Source organism: Clytia hemisphaerica, unplaced genomic scaffold (genome assembly GCF_902728285.1).
Source record: "Clytia hemisphaerica strain Z4C2 unplaced genomic scaffold, Clytia hemisphaerica genome assembly, whole genome shotgun sequence".
NCBI classification, from domain to species: Eukaryota; Metazoa; Cnidaria; class Hydrozoa; order Leptothecata; family Clytiidae; genus Clytia; species Clytia hemisphaerica.
In genome coordinates, this window is record NW_027104561.1 from 686475 (window position 1) to 710334 (window position 23860).

Below are 23860 nucleotides of genomic sequence, written 5' to 3' on the forward strand. Positions count from 1 at the left end.
GACAACTTCCATCGAAATGATCTGCCAGTGCCATAGCTAAGTTCTACCATTTTAATGCAGCCCAGGTCCAGCTCATGCACGGGTGAAAAACTTTAATCTGTCAATCATTTTCTCAAGCGAAAAGTATGGGAAGAAATTCTGGCTTAGCGATAGTGCCACGGATCATCAGTGGATAGTATTCAGTTAACATTATCCCTTTATTTTCATTTCTGAAACTTTTGCAAAAAAACGGAAAAATAGAAAAGATGTATTTTTTACTGTTCTATTTACATACTGAATTTGAAAGATCTTCTATGTAGTGTTTTTTTGCAAACTTTAAAAAATAAATTTTTGACCTGCTATTGTGGGACTTTAGCTTTTAGTGCTTGCTTGCAGCATTGGGTACAAAGTCCAAATATGCGTTTCCCGTAAATTTTATATGAAGAGTTAGGGATATACTGTTGGAGAAAGTTCTTTATTATCTACCTTAAGGGAAGAAATTTTCGCGAGAAGAAATTTTCGCGGAAGAAATTTTCGCGGAATTTAATTTCGCGAATTTGGGTGTAATTCGCCAAATTAAATTCCGCGAAACACACCAAAATTGTTAAATCGCGAAATTAAATTCCGCGAAATTCGATTTTTTTCTTCTTCTTTTGTTTTGTTGTTTTTGACCAGGTATTACCAAAAAATATGGACACAATTGATTTTTAAGCATTATAACGTGTATTTCTTATCAAATATAAACAAATATAAATAACTCCGTGATGGTTAAAAGTTAATTTAAGTTGATAAATTCTTCTTAATCGCGAAATTAAATTCCGTGAAACTTTTGAAATCGGCTCATTCGCGAAATTAAATTCCGCGAAATTTGCCATTTTGAAACTCTGATTCGCGAAATTAAATTCCGCGAAAATTTCTTCTCGCGAAAATTTCTTCCCTTAAGGTAGGTGATGGCTTCTTCATAAAAGCAAAAGACACAAATATATTTTTTTCGAATCCGGCATGCAGTACAGGCGTCCTAGTAGGGTTGGGTATGGGTGTTGTTTGGGTGTAGTTATGTATCAAATTGGCTAGGATTTGGGTTAGGGTTGGAGCTTGAAACAAGCACTCTTTTGCAATTTTCTCTTAATATAGTATGGTCTGTAGTTTGTACAATATAAATAGCCGTTAGAAATGATTTTCTGGCATGAAACCGTGGCGCAGTGGTTAAGGGCGTTGGGTTTCTGATCAGTGGAACTTTGCATTTAGCGGGTACGAATCCCATCGATGGCAAATTGTCGGTAAGTCATTCGATCAGTTTTGAAAACATAACCCACTAAGTCCCAAAAAGTCAGAAAAAGTATGAACAAGAGACTGTAAAGTACAAAATAAGTCCAGATGTTGTGTCTAGGTCTTTATGAAGAAGTCGCGACCCATTGTCTACGCAAAAAATGGTAATGATGTTATGAGTGATGTTATGATTTTTTTTATTGCGGTTGTGGCCGGGTACAAGAACTGTATTGAATAACAAACTACCCCACATAAATTACCTTCCTTCAGCCAGTACTATGTAAAACCGTTCACATACATAACAAATAAACAAAACAAGTTTAATCGATGGTCGATTTTATCAATTACGACCGTTTGGGATATATTGAGGGGGAAATACTAGAATCTGATTTAATGGGATAAAACGAGCCGCAACGAGAGTTGTTTGCAATCAGACCTGATCAGACGGTTGCATGAGTGTAAGTATGTAGTGAAAACTCATCAAACAAAGGTTAGACATCACTTCTGACACTCTAGCTAGTACAACCAGTTGGGAACTATTGCCGAAAACGGCAATTTTTTTAACAATGAAATGTTGAGTCAGCAGAAATGTACTGTCCTTATTGGGGCAAAGATGTCAGAGGTGTTTGAAAAATGTAGAATTATATTGAGGGAAAGGTTTTTCGGTTCTTTAAAAGTGATTTTTTAAATTTTTCATTGCTCAATAAACATGAAAAAAAGTTCTAAAATGAGATGTAAAAAGATCCTGCATCGATGCCGAAATTCAGCTAGAAGGAGAAAACAGAACCCCCGTTGTAAGTTTGTTTACATATGACATGTGGGCTTACTAATTGCAAGGGTGACGAATACCACATACTTAATACTGTAACTTGGTCTAATGTCGACATCCCTCCTCTAATTCCGACACGTTTTTTATCAGCTGAAATTGATCTTTGTTTTTCAATCAAGCTTTCATATTATTCCCGTCTCTAAAGAAGGGTGTCAGAAATAGACGAGGGATGTCGATATTAGACCAACTTACTTACGGTAATAAAATTAACTTTCCTTTCCAAAAACGGCAACAACAGCCGAAAAATGGCAATTTTCATTTATTTACCGTGAGATCGGGTAAATTGCATGAGTGGAGGCTAATATGCATATCCCTCAAATGAATGACCTGGCTGGTGATTAAAATACAATGTTAAATCAAAACAAAAATCGTAGAGTAGAGCTGTGAGGTATGGCGCTGTGGTATAGTGGTCATTGACTTGGGTCGCTGCACAGGCAGCTAATAAGGTTCGATTCCCACTCAAAGCAATTCACTTGGCAAGGGAATGAACCTTTGCCCAGGTCAAGCCATGTCATGTGAGGGGAATTGGGTAGTCAGTTCAAGGTGCTGACAGGGCATTAAAGCGTCTATAGTTGTGAAAATGGGCCTCAAAGCCTTCTGTAACTCAACCAAATTGAAAAAAAAGTTAAAGGAGCTGCATAGTTCATTTGTTTTGGAATTTTGCTGCTTTGATCGATCAGTCATAATTGATGGCCATGCAAATTACCTAACTTCACAGTACTTGTTTTAACTTTTCTGCTGATTCAGCATGTTATCATTGAAAAAATTGCCGTTTTTGGCAATAGTTGCTGAAAAGAGTAATAATTGCCGTTTTAATCTTAAATATAAACCCACAGCCAATTCGATTGACTTCAAAATATGCCAATTTTGCCCTGTTTGCCAATTATTTTGCATTCGATTGACAAAAATTTGGCAAAGTTGGCAAAATTGGAGTGCCATAAATGCAAAATAAAAAAGAAGTGGTGAATCTGGCATTCTTGGCAAATTTGGTAGTAGTCTTGCTTCCAAAACTTAACCTAAAGTTGCTGGTCTAAATTTTTAGACAGATGTGGTATAGTTTTTTCAAAAATTTTTCAAAATTTACTGCAATATGATATTGTTACAACATGATTATAAACTTATTTATTCAAGTTCTATTTATATATTTATTTTATGTATATAATAAATGATGTCCACTGTAAATTTCAACTACATATGTAATTTCAACTATAATTCAGAATATTTGTAATAATTACATTATTATATTGTCAAATATTTAACAAAATTTGGTATCATGAAACTTATTAGATTTCATCAACAAAAATAACTATTTCTATAAAAGCATTGATGTTTTTGTACTTTTAAAAGTTTAATAAAAAATATTTAAAAGCATTGATGTTTTTGTATTTTTAAAAAATTTTAATAAAAAATGTATAAAAGAATTGATGTTTTTTGTACTTTTTTAGTGTTTTTTTTTTTAATTATTCCTCTTTTTTCTGTTTTCCAATTTTTTAACAATTTCGTTCCTCTTTCTTTTGGCAGACTTCTTATCGGAACCGTATGTAACCAAGCATGGTTCAATGTCCTCGATCTTTCTCTTACGATTTCTCCTCACCTCCAAAGCCTTATCATCATTGACATCGAGTTCCTCGAATGTTTCAGTATCATCGTCGCTATCATCGGCATCAGTGAATAGCCGTTCCTCCTCAAGCAAACAAAAATTGTGCAAAATGCATGCTACCATTGTGAGCTTGCAAATTTCTTCAGGATCAGTGATCTGAATTTTTTCTGTTAATCTTCGAAATCTTCCTTTCATAACACCAAAGGCCCTCTCAATGACATTTCGAGTAGATGCGTGGACGAAGTTGAAATTAGATTCCGATGAACGAGCACCTAGCTCGAGTCCTTTAAAGGGGGTTATCAAAAATGTTTCCAGGCCATAAGCAGCATCGCCGATCAAAAAACTATCTCTCGGTAACATCTCAATGGGTTTATTCATGATATCTTTGTAAATAGGACTATTTACAAAAATCCTAGCATCATGGACTGCCCCTGGAAACCCAATAAAGCAGTTTGTGAACTTCAATTTGTGGTCACAAACAGCCTGGAGGACAATAGATGGAAAGTCCTTTCTATTGATGTAACTTTTGGTTTCCTCCCCTTGGCCCATTATGGGGATATGGCTCCCATCAATTGCACCAATGACATTTTCCATTCCCCTGAACGCTCGAAAACCCCTCATTACTTCTTCAGCTTCTCTGCCCGTTGGCCATTTTATCATACTGTCCATCAATCGGCCGAGTATGGCCTTCATTACTCGTCTGAGCAGGCCATGGGTCGTTGACATTTGAATGTCAAACCTGTCAGAAATCGATCGTAGGCATTCAGTGGTAGCTATATACCAAAGAAAAACACATATCTGTTTTAATATTGGAACTGGTTCTCGACCACCAGTGTGCGAGACGATGAAACCTTCATGGCTGGCGATCTGTTGGGCCAATTTTTCGACTGATTCTTTGCGAAGTCGGAAATGCGATTTAAACAGCTTGTTGTGGAAACGTGGCACGGCCTAAAATGAAAAGAATGTATCCAATTTAATATATAAACAACTTGTTTCATGATTATTTTGTATCATTTCCTTTGAGAGACTGGGTATTTAGAGCCCACAAAGCCTTAAAATGTTCTTAACGTGCTTTTGATGTAAATAATAATGTTCATCGAAGCCTAATGATCTTAAATAGTTTGTTCTTATAAAAACAGTGTGTTTGGATGATAAAAAGGAAAGAGGAGTTAGCTAAGAAATTTACCGATTCAAAGTATCCAGAACTCTTTACATGTTTAAGTCTTTCTGGATTTGGAAAACGCCTAGAAAAGGCTGCGAAGAATTCAAAGTCATCTTCATAATCTTCATCGATTAATTCCGCAATATCTTGAAGAAGGTGTGTCACTGAAAAAATTATTGCAGCTTTTTTTCCTCTTGTGACCACCATATTTGTTTACAAACAAAATTTAAAGGGACCCGCCGCAACACATAATTTAAATTCTAGTCATAATTTATGCACGAAATATTTGTGAGAAGCGTAAATTATTCAGGCTAAAGTGACGAATCAGCATAATTCCGCATAAACTTTCAGAAACATAATGGCAGAGTAGCGATGTACAAATTTGCCATGAAGCTGTGATCTTTTGACATTGAAATTGTGGATTTGGCAAAGTTGGTGAGTATGGCAAATTTGGAAGTCAATCGAAAGGGCTGCCAACTGATAACTACTATATTGGGCTACACGTTTTTTTTAAGAAACACACTTTTAAGAAACATAAGGCTCAGAATGCCTAAACTAAGAAACATGCTGAGGGCGAGAACAAGAACATAAAATTTTTTAATTCGTTTTTTTTTAAGAACCTTCCAATATCAAAACAAATGTGATTTTTTCTTTGCATGAAAAATAGGCTGATTATATATGTAAAAAAGTTTAGAAACATGTCAGAAACATTTAAGGCTCAAAAGGCCGATTTCTTGGTAAAACTAGTTTCTTAAAAAAAAACTTGTTTCACTAACCCCACTGGAAATTTCAGATAACACTTATTCCCTGGAAATTAGGGTTGACACCCCTGGAAAGTGAAATTTTGTGAAAAAGGGCCTCCTGGAAAATGACTATTAATGTCAATTTTATTTATGAGAGAACCCCCTGGAAACCTTTAAGCTTTAATAACCCCCTTGGAAAATCTGAAAAGAGAACAAAACCCCTTCAGTATAGACCTAACTCTTCATACAAAAATTACCGGAAACACATGTTTGGACTTTGTAACCCTATGCTGCACGCAAGCACTTAAGCCAAAGTTTTTTTAAGATTGCAAAAAAAAAGCCACATAGAAGATCTTTCAAATTCAGTATGTGAATAGAGCAGTAAAAAATACAACTTTTCTATGTTTCTTTTTTTTTGCAAAAGTTCTAGGAATGAAAATAAAGGGATAATGATAATTGAATACTATCCACTGATGATCCGTGGCACTATCGTAAAGGTAGAATCGTAAAGGTAGAATCGCTTCGCGTACTCTTCACTTGAGAAAATGATAGACAGATTGAAGTTTTACACCCACGCAGGAGCATGCGGGCGTTCTGCAAAGCGTTCTCTGCTCAATCCTCAGACCGCGCTAAAAATGGAAGACTGAGCTGTGATAGATCATTTCCATGGAAGTTGGTGGAATGTTTACAAGGCTCTTAACTGAAAATCGTTTGCTTTATTGTCAATGATGACAGTGCGGTTATTAATTTTGTTAGATCTGAAAAATTCATGTTTGTAAGTGCACTTTATAGTTTTGATTCCCATTGATTGAAGAATCATAAAATCTGGTTTTCATATTATTTAGATGCTGTTTTAGAGCTTTAGAGCTAGCCTGCCCTTGGTAACCTGATAAGAGCTGTTCATAATTTTCTTATGCGCACGGTAAACCTCTGAAGGTGCATGAAAATTATACATCTGAGGAAAATAGTCCTCTGGCGGAAAATTTTACAACAAGAATTTTTTGTGCGCCAGAAAGTCAAAAACTGATACAGCGCCCTATTCATAAACACAATCACGCAACTTTATTGTCATCCCCAGTCCTTTTACACGAAGGCGGTCCTTACGATTCCGAGATTGCATTTCGAAACCTATCATATCTTGTAGTGCTTTGAAAAAGAAAGAAAACGAGGGGTCATAAGGCCTCCAGACGATAAGTGGTTGTAAAGATATTCAAATCTTAGTGTCAAAAATTTGACTAAAAATGTCCAAAAAAAGGTTAGGAAAATAGCTTGGAAAAATTCGAAAAATTTTTCAAAAAAGAAAAAAAGATATTTGCCAGTCTGGCTTCTTTAATTTAGCATATCTCTTTTTCTAGTGTAGCTGGAGACCTGAAATTTGGAGGGAGAATTCTTTGATGGTGTTAGGATATTATTATATAAAATATTTGTAAAATATTTACCATCAACTGCTCCAACTTGGGAATATCTTACGCAACATGGGACGGCCATTCCACCACCATTTCACCAAACCTCCAAAGTCATTTGATTTGAGTTTAATGAACCGCGTATTAAAGAATACACGATTTCTCTTTTGCACCGAGTAGGCTTTTAAATTGAATTAAATATGAAAAAATCTGCAGTGGAGCACGCGCAAGTGTCTGTAACGAAGAATACCAAATTAGTGGCAAAACGGAGCGTTTGACGTCATTCCCGCAGCAAGTTACACACTCACTATTTGTTAATCCCATTGAGTGGTAGGCGGTTAGGCGGTAGGCGTTCTCTAATTCTCCATTCGGCGTCCAGTCATTTTGAATGAAAACAAAAGTCAAAAGGGTGCGCTATCAATGAAAGTTATCGTGACATGTTATGACAGAAAGTATGATTGATAAACTTGGTAGAGTTATCAAAACAAATTTGTTGTCAAAGAGATTTAACAGTAAGTGAAAATACAGGCCAGATATTAACAAGTCCCAGGTTGTGTACACTCGTCCCAAGTTGGAGCAGTTGACGGTAGAAGCAAGAAGCAAAAAAGTGAAAAAAACTACATGAAAATCAAAGAACTAAAATTAGCGATTGTGATTTTTGAATTCCTCACCCTTTTTCTGATAAACATTCAAAGTTTCAGCCTTCAACTACATTTTCCTCCATTTCCAGAAACATTTGTTCAGTGATAGTTGCAACTTATTTTTCTCCCGTCGGAAAACAATTTCGAATGTTGCAAAGATGTTTGGCACTTTACTAATTTACCGCCTACCCCGAGTCTAAAGTGTTATACCGTGAGATTGGGCAAGTAACAAGTAACATGCATAGCCCTCAAATGAAAGACCCTGGCTGGTCATTAAAATACAAAGTTAAATCTCCAGACGATCTCAATCGAACGGAATCGACGATCGAACCAGTCGAACCAAATCGAATGCAATCGACCAATTGAAATTCAATTGTCGAACGGCTTTTTTTTAGTAAAAACCGTTCAAAGTTCACAGGAAAATGAAAAATTTGATTTGACGTCAACGAAAGTTGCCTGAATTCTGGAGTTGATCCATCCCTTTAGAGCTTCAGCGCGTGGTGGTGGGCAGAAAACAACCACAATCTGATCTCAGGTTAGCCCTTGCAAAATCACGGCTCAGACCCCAGCAGACCCCCCCCCCTGGAAAAGTTTGTCAATACTCTTGTGTAAAAGACAAATCAAAGAATACACCTAACACCCTTCCTGTAATTCGTAAAACTGATGCGAGCGCATTATTTTGATGCTCTCCACTGTTTGGTCTCCCGTTTTTGCCTGCGTTCCCTTAGGTCGCTGTCAAAAGTTAGAGGCTCAAATCCCACTTTCCCTAACCCCTCGCAGGCAAAAATGTGTTTTTTAGCTCCCAAAAAATTTTATACACAACGGTGGAGCGCACATTTTCCTGGGCCATTTCTGAGAAATTTGAATTACGGGAAAGGTGTATTAGATGATGTTATCATCAAAAGAATTTCTACAAGAGTATATTCCAAAGACCATCGCGTTCTTCCAAACAACTACAGTACTGTTTGATTTGGTAATTGATCACCTGTTCACCTAATTCAGTCAATTTATCTATTTATTCCTCTGGGGGGGGTGGCCTGGGGCATGGCGCATTTATTTCCGGCGTCAGCAGTAAACAGTCAGGGAAATCCCTCAATTGCGGTAGTAAATTTTTACTGCAATTGCAGTATAAGCATCAATTTTACAATTTTCATATACCGCAATTGGAGTACATTCAAGAATCAGAATTCAAGATTCAAGGAAAAAACAGGCAATTTTTGTACATAATTGCGAAGCGAATTTATGAGCGAAGCAGTTTTGCTATATTGTGCACGTACCTTTAACTTCTATCCCATCTTCAAACCGATGATTTTATCAAAATGACCTTGAATGGTTTGGCTTAAAGCCACGAAAACTTTCTCGGTTTGGTAGCTAGGACTGCGAAAAATGCCGTTTTAAAATGGTGTACCCTAGCAGTGAACAGCAAAAAAATTACCGGAAGCCGAAACACGGACTTAGAATCTGAAGTTGATCAGATTGCCGTGCGGGCGGCACCCATCTAAGCAATCTAAGCAGTGGTTCTTCGGTTTTAAATGTTTATTTTGCTGTTAGATGATGAAGATCCTTTCTGTCACCGTCTGTCAATCAATGAGAGGTTTTTGCAAGTCCCGCGGGCGAAAAGAGTGCTCTTTTAGTGAACGAAACTTACCTTATTGCAAAATCAAGTGGATATTCTATCTATGATAAAGAAGTACGGAGGTAATCAAATTTGTCGAATTTGTCAAGAATTTTAAATCAAAACTGCCCAAGAACAGTCGAGGATTATGCCCTAAATAAGAGATATACTCTATTTAAGAGAAGGTCTCTTAAGTAGGAGACTATTCTTTCTTCGTTAATTTTTGGCCTTCTCATCATTTTGCGCAAGTTTTGAAATTCATAGATCGACTCAGCAAGTTTTTTTCTCCCTTCTAGCAAGATTTGGTTGAGTTCTGCTTTTGTTTCGTGGACCTAGGATGGTTAGGGTCTATCAATCTAAAGGCTGATCTACATCATGAGAATTTCGTGAAAAGTAATAATATAGCATAGTTTGCACCCCCCCTTTTTAATAGGGGGGATGCCAACTTTCTGGAGGGCCTTTGTAGGGGGGGTACCGAGATCTGCCGAAAAAACTAGGGGGGTGGGAATGTAGGGGGGGATCAAATAAAAAAGGGGGGACCTGAAGAACTTTCAACAGAACACACACATTTTAGATTAGATTTTAAAATGATCAAGATTAATGAAAAACGCTAGTTATATTCTGTCATTGTTGGCTCCTGACTATAATACTTCATACTCTTTCTTGTTGATAATTTTGCTGGTAGGTGGGAAAGCGAGTTTCCTTCAAAACGGATTTTCTGTAAAAAAAAGGGGGGATAAGATTTCATTACAAAAGGGGGGGATGGGTATATAGGGGGGGATGAAATAAGCCTAGGGGGGTTCATACCCCTCTGCAAACTATGTATAGATCGGGCCATATTTAAGAAACGCGTTTTTTAAGCGCAGTCAAAATGCGGGTCAAACAGAAAGTGAGTAGCTCTTGTCTCTCCTAAATAAGGGGGTTTGAGAAAAAACGCGTTTTGAAGGTCAAGGCTATTTCTTCATTATTTTAAAAATAACGTCAACACATGCAAGTGAGGCTATTTATGGTTTTTCGAAGTTTGAAAAAGAATGAAAAGGTATTTTATTTTGGTTTTTGGGTCATCGGAATCACGGAAACGTGATCTTTCACGTGATCTTATTTTCATATTGCGCAAATAGTCTGCTCTGAAGTAAATTTGTGAAACATAGGGTGCATACCATTTAGCCAAAAACCCAAAAAAGTGAAACAGAGGGTTTAGCGAACGCATTGATTCATTTAAAAGTTTACCTAAACAGACGATCAAAGCCAACAGTCTTTTTTCTGTGTTTTCTTCGTTCGCTAAACCAAGGGTTTAGCAAACAAACTGCACCATTTGATTTTTTGTTTTGCTAAACCATTATTCTAACCAAGCACTACATTTTGTTTACGCTGGTTCACTAAGCGCACGCATGCACATGCCCTAAGCTTTAATGTTTTCTTCCGCTGGGCTACCATTTTGAAATTCGTTGCTGTGACTTTAGGCAAGATCCTAGAAATCGAATTAGCAATGTAACAACTTCTTTGTTTAGGTAAACAAACCCAAACCATTTGCAGTTTAGTGAAACAGTTTCAGTTTTTTGGTTTTGAACATTAAAAGGTATGCAACCATACAGAATTCTCCTATAGGTAACGTTCTCTTAAATAAGAGACTGAAAATCTCCTGGATAAGGTAATCCTCTAACTTCAGCGAAGTCAAGTTTGAAGATATTCTTTATTAGAAAAACAGTTAAAAGCAGTCAAAACGCAATTTACCTTACCTCCTGAGTTTGTCTTTGTTATGCTAAAATATAACAAACCTTTGTCATGCTGTCTAATTACAAAAACCTCCAATCACTACTTCTCCGCCATCTTGTTTCACTTTAAATGCCATGTTTTAAAATTCCTTAGCTACATTATATGTACGGAAAAGGTTTTCTCCAGGTTTTTTCAATCCCGGGATTAAACTATGAGGGCGGTTCCGACCGCTTATTTTTCTTTCGGCGTTGAGCCCTGGGGATACTTAACAATAAAAGAGATTTTAAGATTAATGTTGAAAAGCATATTTTCTCGATAAATTTAGGCGATACTCAACAAAAAATAAGGTGGTTTTAAACAAATCTTTGACAAATTGGCGTTTCTTTCTGTTCTAATATATATATGCAAATCACGTCGAAAAAAGAATATATTTCCGCCTTTACTTTCACTTTCGCTTTGGTGTTACGCGATTCCAATTGGATGAATACCGCTCGCTAACAAATTCTGATTGGCTGTAAGTCTTTAGCTTCGGGATTCTGATTGGATCATTTCCCGCGTCGCGGTTGAATTTTGATTGGTTGAAAAGTTTCTGAGCGTGAATTCTGATTGGATGAATACCTGAAAAGTAAACAATAGTATGTAAGTATTTTGCTTATCAAAACCTAAAGAATTCCAGGGGGTTTTATTTACTTTGCATGACGATAATTAAGCCTACAAAACACCGAGAAATAAACCCAACATAGAACAGGTGTATTTTGTAATGTAGAATATGATAGCGTGAATCTTTTTGAAATTCTATGTCAGGATTTTTTCTCAATGCCTCGTAACTATGCCCGGGGTACTCGTTGCTAAGACCTTATGTTAAAAACGAAAGCGATTACGGCAAAAAGTAGCGATTTTCGTAATACCTCAAATATTGATACTTGACTGTACTGAACTTGGGTATTCTCTTATTTAGGGCATAATCCTCGACTGAAGAACCAACAAACCATCTTTGTACATTTTTGTTTAATTGTTTTATTTTTATGTTAATTGATGATTATTGACAGACGATTCGTGATTTGAATAAAAATGTTCGTTCATTCGACGAATATCGTTCGATTTTATTAAGGCACCATTTACACTAGAATGACTAGAACTAGAAGGAAAAAAAGAGCGTTGCGCTGGTGGCGGCGGGTGTTGTGCCGCAGTGGATTATGTGGTGTGTTTGGCATTTTTAAGGCTCTTACGACCCTGTCTCTATCATCTATAGATGATACTATAGCGGCTTTATTAGAGGGATTTTTAGAGTGTCTCTTATTTTGCTAGCAACTTATGAATTGAGGTGGAGTCTGGATCGCTTCGCAACCCTTATACAATACCGCTAGTTGATCATGTTTTTAACGCACAGACAAAATATTCTTTCCGTAGATGTAGATCAGATTCTTTTATAAAGAAAAGCTTTCTTCTCGTACGATTTTTTATAGTCGATATTTGTTTATCTTTGTCGACCAGCACTATATGTAGTTGTTATAAGCCTTTGTAGGCTAAACACGAATGAAAACTACCGCAACATTGCATGCAGTATACCGCCATTGAGGGATTTCCCTGACTGGTAAAAGTTTCCTAAATTTATTTAGGAAATTTTTGAGAATCTTTATTGCCTTATTCTTAGAGATTTTCGGCTATATCTCAAGGCAGTTTTTTTGCTCACAAGGCTAATTTCTTAAAAACTATATTCCCTAAAGAATTGAGGAATTTAAGTGGATGCCCTGTGCTAGAATTCAAAAAGAAGCTAGACAAGTTCCTTGTTTTTGTTCCGGATGAACCTTCTGTTCTAGGTGCAACAACAAATGCTGCATCCAACTCAATCAAACATCAAATCAATAATCGGCAGGCGGACATTGGATTGTTCACCTAGATGGAAGACCATCGAAAGCACTTCCAAGTATTCCAAGTTCGCTGTAAACAATCCCAACAATAAATATGAAATATATTGGTGTGGTAACACGTTGAAAAAGCACCATGGTGTTGGTATTGTTGTGAAAGTTGCTCCGAACATTGACATTCTTGAGATCTATCAGGTTAATTCTAGAATTATTGTTATTGATGTTATCGTATCGGGCTGCTCTCTGAGAGTTATAAACTGTTATGCCCCGACAGAAGAGAGTGCTATAACTACCAAAAACCTGTTCTATAGAACTCTCAAAAAGCAAATCATTACCACAAATGCAAATCAAAAAGTGATATGTCTTGGGGATTTCAATGCTACTACCTCGGCATCACTCTACAGTTCATCCTTGAGAGAGAACAGTGTAGTCGAAGACTTGGTCATCAACGATAACGGCGAACGTTTCCATGATCTCTTCCAATCGTACAAACTTTCAGTCTTGAATACGTGGTTCAATCATAAACTCTGTCGTAGATATACTTGGCACTCGCCAGATGGGAACACCAGAAAGGTATATGATTTTATTCTCTGTTGTAGCTGGTTGAGACAGTATTGTATGAATTGTCGAGTATACAACTCATATGACTTTGATAGTGACCATCGTTTGGTGATCGCAAAATTATCTACTCCATGCACCAAAATGTCACGCTATAAAAAACATCGAATGAAATCACCAAAGAAACGTTTTGACTTCAAATCCCTGAATCGAGCAGAGACAGAACAAAACTTTAAAAGGAATCTCTCCATCAAGCTTGAGTATATTCAGCCAGAAATGCAATCGAATACTCAACTCAACGAACACTTTATTACTTCTATTCAAGAAGCTGCAGACGAAACGATTCCGAAAATAGTTGCCCGAAAACTACACCAGCCGTGGCATGAGGATGTAAAACTTAAGGAACTATATATCAACAGAAAGAACTATTGGTAATGAGAAATGCCTGTCCGAAAAAAGTGAAAGCCGTTCGTAAGAAAATCAGAACTAGAGCTCGACAACTACGAAATCAATTTTATAGAGATGAAGCCGAGAAAATAAACCAATTGTCCATTAACAGAGAACTTGATAAATTATTTGCCCGTGCCAAAAAGCAAGAAGAAACCACCTTAAAACCAGTCATTGGATCATGTCCTCCGGACAAACTTTTTGAACCATTTTAAAAACACATTTTAACCCAGAAGACCCTTCTACAACCCACACACCTGAGGAATTTCTGAATCTTCCAATTTTCGTCAATGCTCTACAGAATATCTCATTGAATTCTGAATTAAATGATGCACCCCCAACCGTTGAAGAAATACAGAAACACTTACAAAAACTTAAAAATAATAAGGCATCTAACGACATTGAACCGGAGCTCTTGAAAAGATGTACCGAACCAATCATGCTTCAGGTGATACAGAGAATGATGTTCAACCTGTGGGATAATCTCGACATCCCTGGTGTGTGGGGAAACTCTAGACTTAAGACATTGTGGAAAGGGAAAGGTTCAAAGAAAGACCCAACAAAATACCGCGGAATTAGTATAGGATCAACCGTCTGCAAATTAGCCATTAATATGATTCTTGAACGACTCAGACCCTGGTACGAGAATCAGTTATCGGATGAGCAAAATGGCTTTAGAAAGGACCGTGGAACAACAGACGGTATCTACACAGTCAAACGAGTTCACCAAATTTCAAACAAAAAGTCTGAACCTACATTTCTTCTATTTGTTGATCTAAGTGCAGCTTTCGACCACATACCACGAAGCTGGCTCTTTGAAAGTATAAAACTGCGCTTCCCTGATAGATCCATCCCTCGAACTTTCGAAATTCTTCAAACCTTGTACGAAAATACCACCCTCACCTACGACGATGCTATGATATCCTTCAAAACGACTTCCGGTGTGCGTCAAGGGGGACCCGAAAGTCCCTTTTTGTTCAATTTATATCTAGACTTCGTTATGAGAGTATTTATCGAAAAATGTAAAGATGATAACCGAATCAAGTACTTCAAACACAAATATCGAGTTAACCCACAAGCACACTCTCGTGCAGAAAGATTCGAGATGAGAGCAAGTGGTATAAGAACTTGGGGAGAAGCGACTCTCTCTTGGTGTGGATATGCTGATGACATCGTCCTCTTTCTACTTTCACTCGAGGGTATCAGTGCTGCAACAGAGCTTTTGGATTTAACTTTCACTGCCTTTGGTTTGACAATCAATGTCTCGAAAACCGAAACAATGACCATCAATCAAGAACAACATCTCGATTCTATCATATCTCTTCGTGAAGAGCAACTCAAAAATGTCAAAGAATTCAAATATCTTGGTGCTGTCCTTAATCACCTTCAACCAAACACAGGGGAAGCAGAACTCAATCAACGAATTCAACTTGCAATTGTAAAATTCGCCCAAATGTCTAACCTGCTACAAAACTTCCAAATCAACCTACGTGTTCGTATCTTCTTCCTCAACAGTTTCGTCAGGAGCCGGTTAACGTATTCATGTCAGAACTGGAACTTAACGTCTCTCCAGTACGATCGCCTCGATGTCACCTATAGAATGTTTTTGAGGAGAATGGTCAGAGGTGGATTTCGTTATGTAGATGAGGTCAATAATGATTTTCGATACGTCATTAGCAACAACCAGCTTCACACTATATGTGGTACCTCAGATGTTAATGTTTTTATCAAACAACAGCAACGAAACTACGCAGCTCATGTTGTGAGAATGCCTTCTGGTCGCTTGAGTAAATTGTTAATGTTTAACGATGATAAAAATTGCAAACGTGGTAGAATTTCTTTGACTTTACTCGATCAAGTAATTAAAAATGAGAATTGTTCGATTGAAAAGTTTTGTGGACTGGCTATTGCAAAGAAAAATGCAAGATAGACAGAGAGTCTTCTTAAAGGGCTCTCTGTCCTTATTTTCTAGGAATAGGAAATAGTAAAATTTTATATATATAAGTATAGTATACCTTCCTTCACCAGTTCACTTCACCTTCTTCCCAAAATTTCGCCATATCTGCGGGGAGACGATAATTACAAGGTCTCAAAAGAAGGTTGTCTATTGCTCATTCCGACATCGACTTTTAGCCTGACTGAAATTCGAGCCGTTACTAGCAACCCTGCGGGGCCCAAGGCGCCGAGTATGCACCCGGCACAGTGACAAGCCGTTACTAGCAACCCTGACCATGCCCTGACCCTACCTAACTGTTAGCTAATCAATTCCAAACAACAAAACCCCTGGAAAATTTAAAATGTCGGAATGAGCAATAGACAACCTTCTTTTGAGACCTTGTAATTATACTTTCCCATGTCCCTGCGCTTCCCTTTCATCTCCATCCTATCCGTATGTAAACTATTTTTTTTTTTTTAAATTTGACAATAAGAAATTTTATTTCGAATAAACTATAAAATCAACAAAATTTACAGAGATATCCAAATCTTCCACATAACTATGAATGAATTCAATTAGTAAATTTATAAAATATACTTTATGACAAATACCCAATCGACTCACTGATTGTGATATCCTCAAAGTCTTTTGTTGTGATTTTGTTTTTCAAAGTTCTACTTCCTCTCAGGCAGAGAACGGTGGATCTTATAAGGGCAAGTCCTAGCTTTGTCCGCAACAAACCAGTTGAGGGTGACAGACAGTAATTCATCACGTTTGTCGGATAATAGGATTGCAAGAGCTTTTATGAAATGACTGGCTTCCCTTCCATAACCTCCGTTAATGGTGAATATTAGAGGGGTGAACGATCCCTGGTCAACCTCGATGATCCTTCTGTTGTAATGGTGTTTCTTCTCTCTCTCGTTGGCTTCGAAAGCGCTTCTGAGGCTCTTCCTAGAGTACCGTTGAGCATAGGCGTTGAAAACCCGTATGTCAAAAAATGCTCGTTGGCCTCTAGTCCAGAACCCCATTGCACTTATATCAGCCCTTGCTCCTGGTTCTTGGATCGTTCCGGATGGTAGTTCCTCTCCTGTGATGGCTTCGAGAGGGGGTTCGATCATGACATCTTTCTTTACGGTGCTGACTATATTGGCAATAGTATCACGTAACTCGTTGTGTCTCTGGTAGACGAATCCTCCTTTGGCACACGATAGGGCATGATCTACTGAGTATGGTTTTCCACAAGCGCAGTGTGTTGGAAGGTGCTTAAGTGGCCAGCGGTAACGAACAGAAATGGCGTCAAAAAATTCCCTTTTACTCAGATCTGAGTTTTCAGATTTTAAGGGGAGGGCGGTCAACCAATTCAATGCACCGTTAGCTTGAGCAAGTTCATTTGCTTTCAGTTCATCAGTGTTCATTCGTGATCGTAAATCCTCTACTTTCTGTTTATTCCGGACCTCTCTCTCTTTTGAAAGTTTGTATTTCATATTTTGTTCATTACTTTGGTTCAAATCTCTTCTTTGATCAATAATATTGTTTTTCAGGGTTTCACTTAAACGTTCAGAGTTTTGGTGTTCTAGTTTTGCAATTTCTGATAGTATTGGAATACCTAGACCTCCCATTTTTACTGGTAAGGCGAGCAGTTCTCTCTCCAACTCACTACAACGATGTCCTTCTGTGATGGCAGGAATAAACAAATCATCAATAACATTATCGACAGGACCTAGTAGGTCGGAAATGTCACTCATTACTCGGAGATGGTAGTTGAACTTGTGCACAAATCCTCCGACGAACGCGGCATAGACACATTGGGGTTGCGATTTAGCGATTTTACTTAGTTCCGAGATTTGATCCACCCAGCTGGAAACTTTGGTCTTAAAATATTCTGTTTTGGATTCCTCTGTCCCGATTATTCCTCCTAAATATTTTCGACCAGCACTAGTAATTTTGATGTTAGTGCCTTGAAAAAGTTTTTTAGCCTCCTCTAGTTGGTCCTCCTTTACAATAAGCCAGGATTTTGATGCTTTAGGAAAATATCCGAGACTGGGTCCAATTCTGTTGATCTCGTTCCACCATTTTAACAGATTAATCAGTTTTCCTCCTCCGGCAAGGTCATCCGCAAAGGCGGCTTCTTTTACTTCTGCTGAAATAAGGTCCTCTTTTAGTAAATCAAGGAGAGGCATTAAACCAATGGCATAAGTTGGCATTGCCATGGGGTCTCCCTGTGTAGTTCCTTCACAGGATGAAAGTTCAGAGCCTCCCATTACAAAAAGTCTAGACTTACGTTGATAGCAATTTGAGACATAGGTGGATAATGCTGGGCATAATCGTTTGATGTTGTGTAGAAAAGCATTTCGGTTTAGGGTATTAAAAGCATTTGAAGCGTCTACAAGCAGTATGGCATCTGTACTTTGTTCGTTAAAGATCGAGTTCATGGCATGTACAGCTGCCTCGCTCCCAGCCTGCTGGCCTGCACAAACTTGCAGCGAACCAGCAGCATTCATTATGTCTCCTTTAATCACATGAATTAGAGTCTTTCCAAAAATACGCCTTAGCACCTCTCCTATACCTATTGGTCTTACACCAGGGTTCTTGTCAAGGGGCACAAGTCTACAAGCAAGAAATGCTTCTATGTCTCTTTCCTCCGAGTTTGGGTCTAAAGGCGTTTGACAAAGGATTTTCAACATGTTAGCCAGCGAAGTTCGAAGATCAGAACCCACGGTACCATAATTCCTCGAGGCAAGGATTCTTCGCCAGCCATCAGCATCAAGGGTGGAGGGACCAGCAGATCCTCTTGTTTTGAGTGCAGCGGACAAGATTGCGGTGCCGTCAATCGATTCATATACGATGGGGTCAATTTGAGCAGGTTCGCCAGTTAACAAAATGTCATTCTGTGCATCAGATCCTTCAGGGTGTAGCTCTTTGAGGGATCTGAGAGTGTCTTCATTTAAACCAAGAATACCACCATTAGGGGCTTGTTCAAGAACACGAAGAGCTGCTTTAATGTTGCCCCTAAGCATGTGCTTTGTAAACTCAGCTGTAGAGGATTTAGTTGACTGTCTTTGAAATTCATTTAGACGATTTTGAATTTCTTTTGCTTCATTTAACAGTTTTTCAAATTCTCCTTCTTGCCACCATTGTAGCCTTCTCATCAGAGTTAAAGATAGGCTGCTGGCATCCACTAACGGATTCGTGCTCCTTATAGAGGATGCTTAATAAGCTATATTTCCTTTGTCCAGAGATTTGCCGCCTTTATCCGATATACGGCTAAAGACATTTTTAGCTGGCGAGTGTCTACAAATATAACATTACGTAATGTTTAAATTTTCTGTGAGGCACCAAATCATAGATTGGAATATATATTTGGATTTTGAAAAAAAAGTAGGCGGAAGGAAGTTTGCTTGTTTTTCTTCCTTCTTTCTTGTTTAATGTGGAGATTTTGTAAAAGATGAGAAATTAGATTTATTGAATTTAAGTGCCCTGATGTATCTTCTGTGTGCACCAACAAAATTTTGCTTCATAAAACTACATTTTGATGCTTTAATTTGGACTTGCATGAGTGTATAATTTTTTACCACACTGGATTCGTTGATCACTTTGGCTCCAGATAATTGTTTTGTCAGTTCTACAGATATGTTGCAGATTATTTCAAGGTATTCTTGTTATGTATATACAGTACATTTTGGGGGTCATATTGAATATTTCTGACATTACTTCTTTATGGTTCTACAAAAGGGAGTGTTGTTGCTCCTTCAACAAGGGCCTTTAAATGTTAAAACAAAAAAAGAACTTTTCTTCAGCTTTGGCAATTCACTTTTTAATACTGTGTGGCCTTTGTATCTTTTCAGGCACTTAGCTTCAAATCTTTGAAGAGGTTGGAGTGTTTCTGGTTGTTTTCTTTCACTTTTGTGTTCATATTTGTATTTTTTGAGCTTCGACCGAAGAGCTGATGGAAAAGTTTTGATAAATTTACAGACCAGATATCTTATAAAAGCAAAAGTCAAAAATAAATCTACAGACTGTACATAATGCGCGCATCAGATTGTTTTTTATCTTTTTTCTGTTTTGTTTTTCTGGTCTGGGATTCGAATTTCAAATGTAAACATTCCATTGAAAACGTTCGAAACGATCGTTTTTGCGCGCATATCAATGTCAATCAAATTACTCGCCAAGATTTTCTTTGCGAACCGGAAAGCGGTTGGTAGATCATTAAGCAGACCTATACTACCTGTGGTTTTGTAGAGGTCTGCGATTCAGACTAAGTTAAAGAGTGTTCTTTACTGGTTGATCTAGCATGTGGTTTCTGGAGTAGAAGGTTTGGCATACACATAAGCATTTTTATAGACAACTTTGAAAAGTTTGCTGAGTTTGTGTTCCAAAAATCAATCAATTTCGTCATTTCCAGAATGAAATGTAAACCGTATGTAAACTATCCCGAGCTAAATTACGGGATACCTTATCCGGGAAAAAAATGTCGGATTTTTTTTTAGTCGGAGTTTTTTTCGTAAGGTAAGGTAAGGTAAGGTAAGGTAAATATATTTCTCAACGTATAGCACAAGTTATATACATGATAAAAACTACTTTGCTGTATAATATATACAGGATAAAAATATGAAAAACTATAGCTTTACGTTTGAAGGCAGGCGAAAAATTTCGTCAACTCTAGACGCACTTTTCCCCGACCAAAATTTCAAATTCGTAACTTAATTTTCCCCGACAAAAATTTCAAATTCGTCCGACGAAGCTGTCCAAAAGAAATGGTTTCCTTCACTAGCTCGAAAATGGATTTTGTAATTCGACGTTTAAAGCACTAATTTCGGTAAATAAAGGTGTAAAAACAATTAGATTTGAATTTTGGTTGCGGTATAAAATTTCGGGTAAATGTTTTGGTCCCGGGGGGGGGGTACTACCCTTGTCGACCGACGGGGGTGCTCCGCTGAGGTTCGAAAAATGGACCCTACGTGGGACTCGAAATTTGCGAAAAAAGTGACCCTGAATGGGACTGAAAAGTAGAAAAGTTTTCAAGTTTCAAATTTTCTACTTTTTTCCCAAATTTTCCAAAAATAGGCACCCTACACGAGGGACTGATTTTTCTATTTTGGTGTTTTTGCGACCCTAACTGGGACTCGTGGAGGTTAAAAAAGGTACCCTGACCAGCTGATCAGCGGAGCATCCCCGTAACCCATCTTGCCCTAGTACCCCCCCCCTCCCGGGGGTTTTGGTCGGGGATAAAAAAATCAGGTACATGTTTTGGTCGGGTGATAAATTGTTGTCACGGAAATATTTCGTCACCCCCTCAAAATTTTCGAAGCCGAAGCTAATTTCGGACCTGGGTGTACTACCTTTTTTTAATAATTATTGCTCAAAACAACTTTCTATTTTATTTTTCGCGGGAATTTTTAGGTTCTAGCAGGTCGCCAGCGTGAGTGTGTTGTGCTTGTGGTTGTTGTGTGTAGGTGGGGTAATTTTATTTAGTTTTCAAATCTCACTTAGGATGATAAAGATCACAAAAACTTTAATTCAGTCAGTTAGTCATCATAAATAAAAGATATCAGACACAAACAAACAGGCTTGCTCTAAAGCTCTAAAACAGCATCTAAAATAATAAAAACATGAAAAGTAGAATAAAACACGTGCCACGTGGACAGATGAATATCATCAAATCAAACTGAAATATACTGAAGTAAGTATGCATACATACATACATACAAGCCTCTCTCTCTAGCTTAAAAAGTACCGAAGAAGAATTATTCTTCTGTACTTTTTAAATAGGAATTATATGGGAAAAATATTTGTTATTATTTTTATGGAAATTAAATACTGTACTATTAAGATACATATTTTCATATCAAAATATAAGTCCTAAGAATGGCCCAATTCTTTTCTTCTTAGAAAGACAATCTCTTCTCTAGGTCTCTCTGACAACTTTTATTCTGGCATAAAAGTCAGAGCATAACTTCAACCTGTTTGGACTCCTTGAGCTTGCTTGAGTTTCTTACTATCTATGCGTCAGAACTTTACTCTAAATTAACATTTTATCTCTATTTACATAATTTATAAAATAAAATTTATTTTTATCAATTGTTTTGATACTGTGAAATCCCAGTGGTGGGAAACTTGCATAGCCCTCAAATGAATGACCTTTCTGTTCATTAAAATACAAAGTTAAATCAAAACAAACCTGATTTACAAATAGTTTGCTGGTGGTAAAAATGTACATAGTGGTGTGAAGTCGGGTAGCTTGCATAAGTTAAGTGCTGATCAGCCTTTTTTGCTTAGGACATTTAATACTTAGAATATATAGATAGATAGATAGACAGCCAGGCACATTAACCCTAGCAACCATTTCGTGATAAGACAACAATCAACTAAGTAAAATAGCTTGTGAAATAACTACTTTAATCGTAGAAATTTTAGCAAGACTAATTTTAGCGTTTTAGCGAGTTTTCCCTATTTTCGCTAAAATAAATCTCGCTAAAACACACCGAATTGACAGATCGCTAAAATTTATCCGCGTGAAATTTTTCGAAAAGCTGATTCGCTAAAATAAATCCAGTACGTTTTTTCTTTCATTTTTTATCATTTTGTTATCATTTTCATATTTTTATCAAAAATAGTAATATGGGCGTAAATTTCCAAGTTTTTCTGTTCTTAGTCAAGAATTGTGTTACAAAGACATGTTACTATATTGATTTTTGTATTAAAACACATTATTTTTTCCTCAAAATCATTGCCCTCGCTAAAATTAATCCACGCGAAATTTTTGTCAGACGAGTATTCGCTAAAATTTATCCACGCGAAATTTTTTGAAATCGTGATTCGCTAAAATAAATCCAAAAAAATCAAGATTTTCCTGACTCGCTAATATGCGCTAAAATTAATCTCGCTAAAATTTCTACGATTAAAGTAAGTTGGCAAAAAACTTCTTCCAGGGGTTTGTGGAAAAAACAGAACTGTTATATCATTTCCTTTTTAGATATAGCCACATATTTAAATTTGTGCAAAAAAAATACTTAAATGAATAAGTTAATAATATTCAATATACTACCTTAAGCATAGCTGTCAACTCTCCCGCATTGAGCGGGAGACTCCCGCATGTCAACGATTTCTCCCGCGTGAAGAAAATTCTGCCAAATCTCCCGCATTTTTGGGATTTTCTCCCGCATCTCCCGCATTTCCAAAAATTTTCAGATTTTGGAAAAACCAAACGGCAAAATTTCTGGATTTTGAAAGATTGGAACGAAAAATTCCCCAATTTCCCGAAAAAATTTCCAATAAAATCGGATTTTACGAGAAAATTTCCCCGATTTCCCGATTTTCCGATTTTGAAAAATCGGATTATTGGGGAAAATTTTTCCGACTTGGAGCTCTTCCGCATTTTTGTGAGGCGAAGTTGACAGCTATGTTTAAGGGAAGGAATTTTTGCGGGAACAAATCCGCAAAATTCAAGTCTTCAAGGCAAAATAGGCCAATTATAAACAAAAAATCCTCTCGATCACAAAATTAATTTCTGCGAAACATAGTTTCTGCCCCCCTTAAAGTAAGGGAGGAGCAAAAAAAATGCCTTTTAAAAAGGGGGGATTTTTGTCATTTTTTTTAAATAAGGGGGGATTCTTTATCAAGGGCTGCAAGAATCTATCAAAATAAGAAAAAAGGGGGGACTAAAATATTTGGTTTTATTGATAATAATTATCTTGTCTAATAATATCTTTTCTCCCGTTTTTGTGCTCACAATCTCATGCCCACTATTTTGCAGACCATGCTATATTGAAAGTTATGTACATTAGAACAACCTTTAACAGACCAAATCAAACCATAAGAACTATTATTCTCCCCAATTAGATAACGTTTTAAGGTGTTTTGAGGGTGTAAAAAGTGAAAAATTTTCTTTTAGGACATTTTATCCTAAATCTTGCCCCCCCACTACAATGGCTCGCCAGGGCCCATGAATCTGCATCCTCTCTTCTCTCTCTCTCTCTATTGTAGAATTTTTTTGCTGAAGGGTACATAAAGATTTTCTTGAAATAGTTGGTCGACATCTTTCATCTTTCTTTACGCATATTTCAAGGAAGATCCCCCTTATCTAAGAAGACCCAC

The 23860-nt window shown here is 37.2% G+C and overlaps 3 protein-coding genes across 3 annotated transcripts; 1 reads left to right on the plus strand and 2 right to left on the minus strand.

The window, feature by feature from the left end:
• Positions 1-3533: 3533 nt before the first annotated feature.
• Positions 3534-4337, minus strand: LOC136823236 (putative nuclease HARBI1). Its single transcript, XM_067079417.1, has one exon. The coding sequence runs from the start codon at positions 4335-4337 to the stop codon at positions 3534-3536; it is 804 nt and encodes a 267-aa protein (XP_066935518.1).
• An 8452-nt stretch (positions 4338-12789) lies between these two features.
• Positions 12790-15760, plus strand: LOC136823237 (uncharacterized). Its single transcript, XM_067079418.1, has 2 exons — positions 12790-13773; positions 14132-15760. The coding sequence occupies exons 1-2, from the start codon at positions 12790-12792 to the stop codon at positions 15758-15760; spliced, it is 2613 nt and encodes an 870-aa protein (XP_066935519.1).
• A 680-nt stretch (positions 15761-16440) lies between these two features.
• On the minus strand, positions 16441-18915 carry LOC136823238 (uncharacterized). Its single transcript, XM_067079419.1, has one exon. The coding sequence runs from the start codon at positions 18913-18915 to the stop codon at positions 16441-16443; it is 2475 nt and encodes an 824-aa protein (XP_066935520.1).
• Positions 18916-23860: the final 4945 nt, after the last annotated feature.